General features: G+C 36.6%; 1 protein-coding gene and 1 pseudogene across 1 annotated transcript in view; both read left to right on the plus strand.

Moving 5' to 3' along the window:
• The window catches only part of LOC145503274 (vascular endothelial growth factor receptor 3-like), a 33,269-nt gene extending 22,227 nt beyond the window's left edge, over positions 1-11,042 (plus strand). Inside the window, exons 11-17 of the mRNA XM_081482770.1 lie at positions 807-991; positions 1,799-1,918; positions 2,362-2,438; positions 3,211-3,251; positions 6,739-6,835; positions 7,090-7,186; positions 7,503-11,042. Coding sequence (XP_081338896.1) covers positions 807-991; positions 1,799-1,918; positions 2,362-2,438; positions 3,211-3,251; positions 6,739-6,835; positions 7,090-7,186; positions 7,503-7,652 — 767 coding nt within the window. The 3' untranslated portion in view covers positions 7,653-11,042. The remainder of the gene's footprint in view (positions 1-806; positions 992-1,798; positions 1,919-2,361; positions 2,439-3,210; positions 3,252-6,738; positions 6,836-7,089; positions 7,187-7,502) is intronic.
• LOC145503350 (heat shock 70 kDa protein 12A-like) overlaps positions 10,994-12,969 on the plus strand; it is a 3,710-nt pseudogene continuing 1,734 nt past the window's right edge.

Here is a 12,969-nt window from a genome sequence, read left to right on the forward strand (position 1 = left end):
GGAAGTGAAATGTAGACTGAATGATGTGAACTGCAGAAATACAATAGAAAATGTAATTTGTGATAATCAGTATTGACATAAAGTAATATTTTGCCTACATGAATCTAAGAACTGGGTGCGAGGGTAGTATGCAAAGGCTCATGGGTGGTACATTTGTAAAAAGAGACAGTTGAGAAACTTGTGACATTTTACAGTCAGCCTTGCCACTAGCACTTTCGCATAAGGTTTACTTTTATTGTGAAATTAGCGTTATCTGATTTGTTTTTTCATTCTGTTGTTTATATATCAACCTTAAAACCCCAGAGGTGGCACCACTGCATTTGGTCGGGGGTACACAGTCCCTATTTTTCCTAACAAGAGGTTTTGGGGTTTACGTGTCCAGCTTTGGCGCATGTGGGACATTACTTGATGTATAGTTTATCCACTTAGTTGTAAGCTTATATTTACAATATAACATATCTTGGGCCTGGCTGACCAACGCATCCATGCCTCAACCTTTTAGTGTGTTTGGTTGTGTAGTGAAGGCACAATTAAAATGTGATCATAGTTATTGTAATTTAAGCAGAAGACTTCTTAACCTGTAAAAGGAAATGAAACTTTGTCAACATTGACATTGCATGTCCAACATTGTCAAACAAGACACAACAAGTGCTCAACAACACAGAGCAGACCTGGACCACGCAATCCTGTGTCCTGTATAGTAATTGTTAGGCAAGCACATTTATCAAATTTCACAGTAATATAGAGCACCTCAAAAGGTGAGTTGACTGTCCATACTATTCTTGAACATGCTTTCATGCTCTTAGTTCATCCAATCATGGTCATGGAGTACTTGGTGCGCGGTGACTTGCTGGGTTATCTGAGGAAAAGCCGTGGAATCCATGATAAGTATCATCTTGGACAGGGAAGTGTTTCAGAACTGCAAATATATGACCTAGTGTTGTTTTCCAAACAAATTGCTGCTGGTATGGTGTTTCTTGGATCCCGAGGGGTAAGTAACCATCTCAAAAAGATAGGATTGCAACAAAATTCTACAAGCTAACACATTAACACTCACAAAAAAATTCATACTCGTCCTGTATTTTATTACAAACTCTAAATCTCCAGGTGGTAGTATATTGGTGTTAAGTCATTTTTTAAGCATATTTTCATTGAATAGGTTTTCTTCTTTACATAGTGTTAGGTCTGTGCTTGAGCCTATTGACTCCATCAGGCCAGGGCTTATCTCTGTTTTCAGTAGCATGAAGGGACTATGAATATTTCCACTCTCCCCGCCCCCTTCTAGATGGTATGCTAGTCCATCGCAGGGTCACCCCCAGCATTAAATTTGCTGCTACCCATTTTATGGACCTGGGTGAGGGAGGCACTGTGAGAGTAAAGTGCGTTGCCCAAATGCACTCCTGAATGTTCCCAGTTCGGGCTCGATTCCTGACTGTTTGATCTGGAGTCCAATGCAGATACCCGCTCTTGATGATATGTACTTTGGGAGTGGAAATACTACTTTGTTATTACTCGTGCATCGTAAGGCCTAGTGTTGTGAAGCGCCTGCAATCAATTTTTAACAAAAAATTGTAGCTTTTGGAATTTGTTTAGAATTTGAATCCTCTTCTATCCTTGGATTGCAATATAGCACTGACTTATTTGCAATGGTCAAAATGGAAGGCCCCTGGTTTCAAAAAACTAGGAAAGGGTGTTGGCTTCTAGTCAAATTTATGTTTTTCCTTCCACAATTACAACTAAGTGATACTTTTTGAAAAGTGTTAACATATTCAAAATGTAAAATAATGACTTTTTGTAGATAATCCATCGAGACCTGGCAGCTCGTAATGTTCTTCTTGATGACAACTTTGTTTGCAAAGTTACCGACTTTGGTCTGGCCTATCAAAATTTCAAGTATGGCCATGGCAATGCTAAAAAGGTATCTCACTTTACAATTTTACACACCCAAGACAAAATTAACACACCAATACTGGCCGCAAGGGAATCACTCAGGGTGGCTCAAAACTGTTTCCAAGGTTTTTGGGCGTTTTCTTTATTGAATCAATACTATCACTCTTTTTACTTGACAGTATAATTTTGACATCAACCAAAGTCTCAATCATTATTAAACAAGTTATTAATAGTTCATGTAAGTTATATTCCTTTTCCTGATGCAAAAGTTTACCATAGCAATACTACAGGCCATTCAAAACATGGTTAAATTTAGCTTCAAGTACTCACAATTCGTTTTGCCAAGTTTAAAGAAAGTGTTTCAGGGTCTTTAGATCCACCTTGATTTTTTAAATGTTGATTTAGCTAAGCAAAATTCAAATGAAACATTCCAGTGTCAACTTACAAGCTTTACACTGTTTGTATTTACAGGGCTGTATACCAATCAAATGGACGGCACCCGAAATTCTCTCAGGAAGTTTTGCCGAGCTCTCAACCCAGAGTGATGTGTATGTACAATACAAATTCTTTTGGTTGTGCCTCAGTTAAGGCTCTGTTAAACAAGGCCATTTTTCTTGTAACTTAATTATCTTGAAGTTTTGTTGCGCCGTTGCAAAACAAGTTGCACAACAAGTTGCACAAGACACTGCTTAGTTTTACATATGATGTGGCAAAAACTAGAACTTTGAGAGACATGTTCATTTCAGGGAATTATACACTAAGGAATTTTTCATGCAACTTGTATCGTAACAAGAATTAGTAGTCAGACAAGTTGTGCAAAGAATTGCCTAATGTAACAGTGTTGTTAATCTCATTGTTTTTGTTAAAAGGAAAGTTAAAACAAGTAGCTAACTTTCAGATATACTGCTTTTTTTGCTGGTCATTGTTGCAACACATTCTGGCTGGATTCTCAAGGATTTGACAGACATACTAGATGAGATAGTCAACTACCAATACAATAAGCATTAAAGTTAATTATTATTCAGTTGTAAAAAGACTCACGGGCAAATTTCAAGTTGGTCGCCTAGGCATGTCATCATGTGGTTTGCTATGAACGCAATAAATTTGGCAGAATTTGGAAAGAGGAGGAGAAAAGAAAGCCATGATTTGTAATAATGTTTGCATTTTGTTCTTCGATCTGTAGAATTCTAGTATACTCTCTCACCTGATCTTTAATGATCTTTAAAGCAGTAATTATCTTTCTATTGCATTCCTTGTAGTTTTTCCTTGAAAATAGTACATTAGTTTAACCCAACTGTGATCTATTTTACTAATTTACAGGTGGTCTTATGGAATTGTCTTGTATGAGATATTCACCATCGGTATGTTTCAACATTTGATGAGTAATGACAGCAATGAAAAACAAAAGAAAACAGAACAAAAACTAAAATCATGCAGTGTCAAACAACTAGCCAGCAGATCACAGCGCACTTACATACATGTACTTAAGTACGATTATTATTATTGTTGTTGTTTTTGTTGTTGTTGTTGTTGTTTTAACTTATGATATTTCGGTCATAAATAAGCCGATGACCACTCTACAACAACAGTTCCCGGCCCCGAAATTTCGTCCTGCTCCGGATTCACAAACCAAAGTTGTTTACAAAATTCCTTGCGCTGACTGTTCATGGTGTTATATCGGTGAAACTAGCAGAGCGTCATCGTCATTGTTATTATTATTATTACTATTATTATTATTATTAGTAGTAGTAGTAGTAGTAGTAATAGTAATTGGACCGAGTGGAGTACGATTCGTATAGGAAATCGATCTGTTGGAGAAACAATAAGGGATTAATTGTACGCGTGAAAAGATCGGACCGTTTCGAGAAAAAAGATCAATTTCCTTTTAATAATACGGCAACCATAAATACATGTTTCTATCTGACTTCTTTTCATAATAGACGGTTGCTAAAATGAAGCTACGCTGTGATTGAATATTTTAGTTTTGTAACTTTGTTTTCTCAACACTTTTCGCCAAAGTTCTCCATAAAATAATTTCTTTCTTTCGCAAACGAACCTCAAAGACGAACATGTCCCAAGTTTGCATTATGAAGTTGGATTTTATTGGCTTGAGAGCTGTCAAAACTCTGAACGCGTGAGCGACTTTTTGATAAATGACCTACAGAAAAGGAAGTGCACGTTGGAACGGTAAAAGCGTTATTTTACCGACAAAACTCCCATGGTGTTTTTGCTTACTGCTGCTTCTTCATAAGCTTTTTGTTTGTCTGAGATGGAAAACGTGGAAGTTTTGTCCGACTCCATTGCTCAAATGTGACCAATACAATTAAAATTTAATTGTTCAGCTCTCGATACAATTTGGGATAAATTGGCTCGCTTCCAACCAATCAGAAGCGAGTATTTACGGTAGCAGTATTATTAAGGGAGTAATCACGTGAGTAATTTGAAAATCAGACGAGCGTGAAGGTCAAAGTCGATTTGAAATTACGAGCACGATTACTCCCTGAATTGCACGACACAAGGTCCAATTACTAATTAATCGTATCTATAACAAATTTCGGGAGAAAAATGTCTTTTGAGAACTTCGTTTGAGCGAAAACCTCTGTAGCGCTTTTCATAAGCGTTGAAAACTGTAGAAAACAGTGCAAAGGAAGCCATTAAAGCGCGCGCAATTGACCTACGAATAACATGGGTGTCCAATTACAAAGAGTACAAATTGGATACCTGTAACTGGACACCCACGTCATCGCACGCTGATTACATGACAAATAGGCGCGTGGAGAACCAATCACGATCGAGAATTTTGTTATAGATACGATTATTATTATTATTAGTGTTATTATTTTTATAAAAGTTCGCTTTACTTCGTTAGACTTTTCACGTTCTTGTGCTGCCTTAAAACCCTCGAGATTTCCTAAGCACCTTGATGCACTAACGATAGATAATAAAGGAGAAAACTGTTCCTCCCAAAATTCAGTTTCTGTTCGTTTGATTGCGAGAAGAGGGTCTGCACTGAGATTCGGTAAAATTGAAAAAGGAACTAATCTCTCGTTCATGCCAAGCTTAACCTTGAATTATTTAATAACTTATCTTCATTTATAAAAAACTAAAAACTAAAATAAAAAAATAATATTATAATCGTGTCTATAACAAAATTCTCGATCATGATTGTTCTCTGTACACCTATTTCACGCGTAATCAGCGCGCGGCCACATGGGTGTCCAATTACAGGTGTCAAATTTGAATTGTTTGTAATTGGACACGCACGTGATTCGCACGTCAATTATGTGCACTTTAATGGCTTCCTTTGCAATGTTTCCAACAGTTTTCTAAACTTATGAAAAGCGCTACAGACGTTTTCGCTCAAAAGAAGTTCTCATGAGACATTTTTAATTCCGAAATTTGTTATATATACGATCAAATAGTAATTGGACCTCGTGTCGTACAATTCAGGGAGTAATCGTGCTCGTAATTTCAAATCAGCCTTGCGCTTCGCGCTCGTCTGATTTTAAAATTACTCGAGCGATTACTCCCTGCATTGTACTCCACGCGGTCCAATTACTATTACTTATTATTATCATTATCATCATTATTAAAGAGAAGAAATTTTTTAAAACATTTAATGATAAAAAATTGCGATAAAACATTTCGTAAAAGCATATTAAAAGTTTCTTGACGATGTTTCGATGTTTTGCTAACGTCGTTATCAAGTTAAAGAGTAAATGATAAAAAATGTTTAAAAACTAAAAATACAATAGGTGATTAGAATGTTCTTTTGAACAAAACGTTTTGCATGACTGCAATCAGTCTGCGTGTTGAGACTAGGACTGCGCTCCTTGATAAAAAGCATCTCGTAGACAAGACAATCAAATTTTCCTTGGCACTTTGTTAGAATGCGGAATTGGCTTTCTTTGAGGAGGCTTGAATTCCCATGGGCTGTCGAAAACTGTTTACCGATCGCAGAGTTTCTATGTTCAACGATACGTTGGTAGAGATTTCAAGCTGTAAAGCCAACATTATCTGAATCACACAGATCACATGTAAAAGGGTAAGAAACGCATTGTTGATTTAAGATTGGAGGCTTGGCACGAGAAAGAAAAACAGGGAAGACAGCAGCGTTGTGTGAGTGATTTTGCCCTTCAAAGATCAAACATCAGCTAACGCAGTTAAAAGGCAAAGCAAATGTAGTAGATTGGTACTACACTACAACCCATATTTATCAGCAGAAAATTGGAACAAGACCTCAAGCCCAGAGAAATCAAGCCTCCAATCGTAAATCAACAATGCGTTGTTTACTCTTTTACATGTGACCTGTGTGATTCAGATTATGTCGGCTTTACAGATCGACATCTCCACCAACGAATTGTTGAACATAAAAACTCTGCGATCGGTAAACACTTTTCGACAGCCCATGGGGATACAAGCGTCCTCGGAGAAAGCCAATTCCGCATTCTAACAAAGTGCTAAGGAAAATTTCATTGTCTTGTCTATGAGATGCTTTTCATCAAGGAGCGCAGTCCTAGTGTCAACACGCAGACTGATTCCATTCGCGCAAGACTCTTTGTTTAAAAGAACATTCCATCACCTATTGTATTTTTAGTATTTAAACATTTTTTATCATTTACTCTTTGACCTGATAATAACATTAGCAAAACGTCGAAACGTCGTCAACAAACTTTTAATATGCTTTTACCAAATGTTTTATCGCAATTTTTTATCGTTCAACTATCATTGTCATTATTATCATTGTTATCATTATTACATTGATCGATAGATTGATCTAACACGAAGGAGTTTTTTTCGTTAAACCAACTTGTAACAAAATTACAACACACCTGTATTCCTTGACAGGAGGAATTCCATACCCAGGATGGTCAGAAGGCAGAGTAGTTCAAGCAGTCCTGGACGGATATCAAATGCCAAAACCTGACCACATTGACGACCAGTTGTAAGTTTATTTACAACTTTTACAATTTTTACCTTAAGTTACATTAAAGTGCGTTGCAAATGTTAAATGCATTAATGAGAACTTTTTTGTGATATCTGAGAATCTGACTGGTCTTGATTAAAATTTTATGTGGCAAAAATAACTCAAAGCTAATTTTCTTTTGACGTAGTAAATGGTTCCTGAAAATTAATTTATTAAAGCATGTATTAAATAAGACTTGTAATGTTTATAAATTTTAATGTGTATATTTTTAGGTATGATGTAATGACAAGGTGCTGGAACTTAGTCCCTGAATTCCGTCCTCCTTTTGAAAACCTACGAAAAAGAATGGATACATACCTTCGTGAGGAGGTTTGTAGTGATGAGACAATTAATAATCGAGGTTAACAGAATTCCATGGACTTGTTTAAAGACCATGACGATTATAATTATAGAATTACGCAGCTGTATTCTCTAACTAAAAAAAAAAATCGAAAAAACTAAAAGTTCGATTGTCTGCCTCTCTGTCTGTCTATCATATTTGAAGGCAAGAATTTACCTACTGCAAACATGCCGCATCTTATCCAGAGAACTTTTTAATCACTATGTCCCATCCTGGTTATTCTGTGTTAATACTTACTATTTTAAACTTTTTATAATACTAATTTCTCTTTATTATTCCTTGCAGACATACACGGAACTGCTCAACATGGGGAAATATGACAGCGTGCAATACTCCAAGGTTGAAGATCTTGGAGATCAAGATGAACCAGCAACTGAGCAAGTCAAGACAAGCACCACTGGGAAGAAATTGGGAAAGTGGTCAAGTGTTCGTTAAATGAAAGTAAATATATGACATAATGGTTGCTATTATGTTTTGAAGCACAGCAATATAGTGTAGTGTGTGTTTTGTTCGGGATGAAATAGTATTTTTATTTACCAAACTGTAACCTTGAAAAACCGTCACCAAGTAAGATATAGTGACTTCATTTGTAAGCTTTTTGTGAAAAATTAATTTTAAATCTGGCATTTTCCTTTTACGCAGTAAAGAAAATATTTGTTACAAATGTTACTGGATAGTAGTCAAACAAATCTGAAGCAGACCTTGTGAAATTGTTCTTTGTTTTGGAGCTACTTAGTTCTGTAATCGCTTTAAACCTTTTGCTTTTTTTTTGTTGTTGTGGTTATTGAGTTGTACAAATTTCTGCACCGAAAATGAGACGAGATTTGTAATGATTTCAGCTTGTTTGGAAATGAAGCAGCTCAAGTTAGTCAGAATAATATGAGAACTTTCCCTTAAAATGCTACATGAACAAAACGAAGTAACTAAGTAATAGTCGTAAACAGCCTTTGTGGAAGTAAACAGCCTCCATTACCTTTGAAATAATGTTAAGTTTACAAAAGATATTCGTTACAGTAACTTTTTTTTCTCTGAAGAATTCTCTGATCAGTTCATTAATTTGATCAATTTAGAATAGTATGAGATAGACTCTTCTAAAAGGGCTGACTGTTTATTTAACTCTGTGCCGATGTATGCACGGAAAAAAAAATTGGCAACATTTACCTATTTAACTATTTACGTACAAAGTTAAACATGTAAACGTTATAACATGTGAAGGTTTCAAGTTAGGTTACATAGTAAACCGCCTTTGGTACTATTTTACCATTGGTATCCATCATCACTGGACTTACTTATTCATTCTCTTTTTTGTTATAACGCCAGATTCCTTGTTTACCGTATAGTTGATTTAAGTGCGATCACGTTGGTTTGCTTTCGTAGATACGAACTAAAATTTCATAACTGATCAAGTCAGAACAAGGAAAGTGTATAATTAAATAGTGTCGGGTGAGTTTTTATAAAGCAACTCACTGTTTTAGTGACAATTCGTTGATATGTCAGTAGTAATGTTAACCGCAGTTTGCTTTAGTAAATACGAGTTAAATTTCATTAACTGATCAAGTCAGAACAAGGATAATATTTCATAAATAGGTTGCAGAGTTTTTATAAAGCAACTCGCTGTTTTAGTGACACCTCGTTGATATGTCAGTAGTAATATTAGCTGCAGCTTGTTTAGTAAATACGAGTTAAATTTCGTAACTGATCAAGTCAGAACAAGGAAAATATTTCATAATTAGTTTGCAGAGTTTTTATAAAGCAACTCGCTGTTTTAGTAACACTTCGTTGATATGTCAGTAGTAATATTAACTGCAGTTTGCTTTAGTAAATACGAGTTAAAATTTCAATAACTGATCAAGTCAGAACAAGGATAATATTTCATAAATAGTTTGTAGAGCTTTTGTAAAGCAACTCGCTGTTTCAGTGGCACTTCGTTGATATGTCAGTAGTAATATTAACTGTAGTTTGCTTTAGTAAATATGAGTTAATTTTCAATAACTGATCAAGTCAGAACAAGGATAATATTTCATAGTTTGTTGAGTTTTTATAACGCAACTCACTGTTTCAGTGACACTTCGTTGATATGTCAGTAGTAATATTAACTACAGCTTGCTTTAGTAATTACGAGGTAAAATTCATTGACAGATAAAGCTAGAACAAGAAAAAAAATATTTCATAACTAGCAACTTGCTGTTTTAACAACACCTCGTTGATATATCAGAGTAATATTAGCTGCAGTTTGCAGTTCAATTTTCATTATTACCAGCTGATTAAGTCAGAACAAGGAAGATATTTCATATGGTTTTTATAGATTGTTATATAACTTGAGGTTTTAGTAAAACTCGCTTAATATATCAGCAACAAGTAAGAATATATTATTTATCTGGTCAACACAATTCATGATTACTGAAGATAATATTTAGTACAGCAGTTAGTACAGTATTTTCACGTTGTTGTTTAATGATACTATCCGTATCTGCCTTGTTCAATCAACATGTTCTTATTGATATGAGTATGCTATTACTCGTTTGTCGCACATTAAAGTGCCTTGTTTCTGATATTAAGACCTATTAACCATTTTGCTGTAATTCGATAACGATTTATGTTAACTGCTTTTTCTTAAACAGAGGAATACCTCTTTATAGAGTGTTACTTAAGTTAAAATAGCTATTTTAGTAACGGAGTTTAATGTGCAGAAGAAAAACACTTGTTGACAGTGCACGTAACAACTTAACCACGTGAGAGGGATTTACTTACCATCAGCAACAAAATTTCATTTCACCCCAGAGTCAAAATGAAAGAAGAATTCACCAGTGATATTTGAAAGCAAGCATGATGGGGGTGCTGGCTTGCCGAAATAACCTCATAGTCGAGGGGCACTAGAATCTGAAGAGGTGTTTTGAACTGCACAACTATCCTTAAGTAATATTTGATTCTTGTTAAACACTCTATATAACAGCTCGAATAAAAACGTAAAGCTAAAAGCTAACTTTGTGTACAGATATTTTGCGGTACAGATTCATTGTCGTTCCCCTGGGTACACTGTGGAAAACTACGATTGACTAGCAATTGTTATTGGCTTCAGGTCAAGAGGACTTGTACTAAAATAGCCGGACTTTGTGCATTAATGAACCTAAAACTTTAGTTTGAAAATATCGTGTGCCCGACCTAGAATAGGGCCTTTTACAGTTGTGTGCTTAGTTACCTGGCCTATGAATGCAAGCGAGGCTGGAGGTGACCTTGCTTTGATACAAACCTCTCGCCTCTCCTCATTTAATGCCAACTATTTAGCATTTGACCAACTTGATTTACACAACAAAATCAGTGAGGTCATTATCAAAACAAGGTCACCTCCAGCCTCGCTGCCATTCAGAGGCCCGGTCACTGAGCAGACGGCTGTAAAATGGTCTATTCTCCCGCGGGGTACGATGTATTTCCCATCAAAATCAAAATCAAACCAACGGGTGTTGGAGAAAAAGGTGTACACCTGCTGTCCAAAAGCAGCAAATATAGAACACACCTTATAAACTAATGATGGTAGAAAGAAAGCCGGTAACCCAGAACACGTTAAAGAAATCGATAGAAATTCCAAAGAAAAGCTCGAAACTGTTTCAAGTTTCCATACAGTTGCTGTAGTTAATGAAACACTTTTTCAAGATCTCCCAAATGTATCACAAGTAACATTCGGTAGTGATAGGTTACATGTACAAAAAAAAACAAAGATATTAATGCAATGTCCAGGATCAGTTTGTTTCACAGAAACATTGCACATGGCCCAGAATATGTATGCACTTGTTGTTGATCAGTTGTGGTACGAGTCCTCTCTGGTGAAATGCTCACAAGATGTGGTCAAGTCCTGCCTTACTGGTTTTAAAAGTGTTAATGACTCTGAATGGATTTGTATAACTTGTGATTCAAATCTGAAGAACGGCAAGTTGCCCAGCTGTTCTAAAGCCAATAAAATGGAGTTTCCTGACAAGCCTGAGGTATTAAATTTGACATCTTTAGAAGAGTGACTAATATCACCACGTATACCTTTTATGCAACTCCGTGAACTACCTAGAGGAGGTCAATTGTCTATTCATGGAAACATTGCAAATGTCCCAAGTGATGTCAATTCCACTGTACATTGTCTCCCAAGGCCACTAAATGAATCACGAACTATTCCTGTGAAATTTAAAAGGCGTCTCAGTTATAAGCACCATTATCAGTTTCAGAATGTTAGAACTAAGAGAGTATTAGATGCAGCCAAATCTTGTGGACGCAAGTGAGACCCTGTTGGGGGTAAATTCTGACAAGCGACATGGCCTTGAAATGGCGACATGAGAGCGATGAATTGGCGACGAACGACAGACTACTCCAGCGAAATAGGGAAAACGACACCAATGGCAAGATGGACCGACAACGAATTTCGGAACTAAGAATGCAGTGATTGTTTTAAACGTCTGAGTCGAAGTAAAGACGCATTTCCAGAGTTTTAAATGTGTTTTCCTCTCTCACGCGCGATGTCGACGGGTCGTGGAACCCAGGCTTTCTTATATATGCTAAATCGTCCAACGTTAAATAAATCGAGTCCGTCATTGCTGAGTATTTTTCTCACTCTCAGCTGAGTGAGCAGAGCCCTAAAACCCCTAAAGACACGCTTAAGGAAAACGGAAAGAGATCTTCGAAAGGCTGCTTCATATTTTTATCAGTGGGTCACCAGTAAAAGAATATGAAGTTGTATTATCAACAAATGGCATTATGGAAGGAAAAGAGAGACAGGGGGAAAGCTGGCAAGGTCTTCTCGTCTTCAGCAGAAAGTAAGGGTTACGCCAAATTCTTAGGAAGATTAAAGATAGGAGAGATTATCTGACTGAGGCCGTTGAAGCTTAATAACCCTGGAGCTACCTGTCTGGAACAAATGTGGTAAGGAAAAGGAAAAGAGTTGGACGCAAGTGTTGTGCGGCTGCAAACTCTAATAATCGAAGCAAAAACCGACCTGATTTATCATTTCCACGACTGAGATTCCTTCGGACAAGCCAGATAAACAAAGGATGAAAAAGTGGGAAATACTTATTGAAAGGGGAGCTGCCTATTTAACCTCGGTAGGAAATAATTTCTGTTGTTCCGAGCACTTCTTACCAAGTGATTTTAAACTGAGTACACTTATTGAAACTGGGAGCCGTACCCTCGGTTTTCCCCTGCACAAAAGTTGATGAGGAATCTCTGTGTAGATCGACAAGATGCGAGGCATCTGAGTCTGGCAAAGAAAAAGTGAGTACCCATCAGCTTCAATCAACTTAGGAATTAATCAGCTTTCATGCCTCTGAGGTAGACAAAAAAAGTTTCCAAAAAAACAGTGCTGAATATGGAAGGACATTAGTGATTTAAATACACCCATTGATGAATTTTGAATCTTTTTTTAGTCGCTTAATATTTCAGCAAGAACTGGCTTTTAGGTTTAGCAGCAAATATCACTATTCAACATGTCATTTGATTTGGTTTGAATTTTTAAGTAACTACATTGAGGATCGGGAGGGTGGTGGCCTGCTGGTTAATGCGAACGACTGCGGATCGAGCAGTCCGGGTTCGAGTCCTGTTTGAGGATATTGTGTTGTGTTTTTGGGCAACACACTTGACTGTTTCAGTGCCTTTCTTTCCCCAAATGTGTAAATCAGTACCGGCGAATTTAATGCTGGTGGTAACCTTGCGATGGACTAGCGTCCCGTCCCCGTCTGGGAGGAAGTAGAAATACCCCTATTCACTTCATGCTTCA

The sequence above is a fragment of the Orbicella franksi genome, chromosome 11 (assembly GCF_964199315.1).
Source record: "Orbicella franksi chromosome 11, jaOrbFran1.1, whole genome shotgun sequence".
Taxonomy (NCBI): Eukaryota; Metazoa; Cnidaria; class Anthozoa; order Scleractinia; family Merulinidae; genus Orbicella; species Orbicella franksi.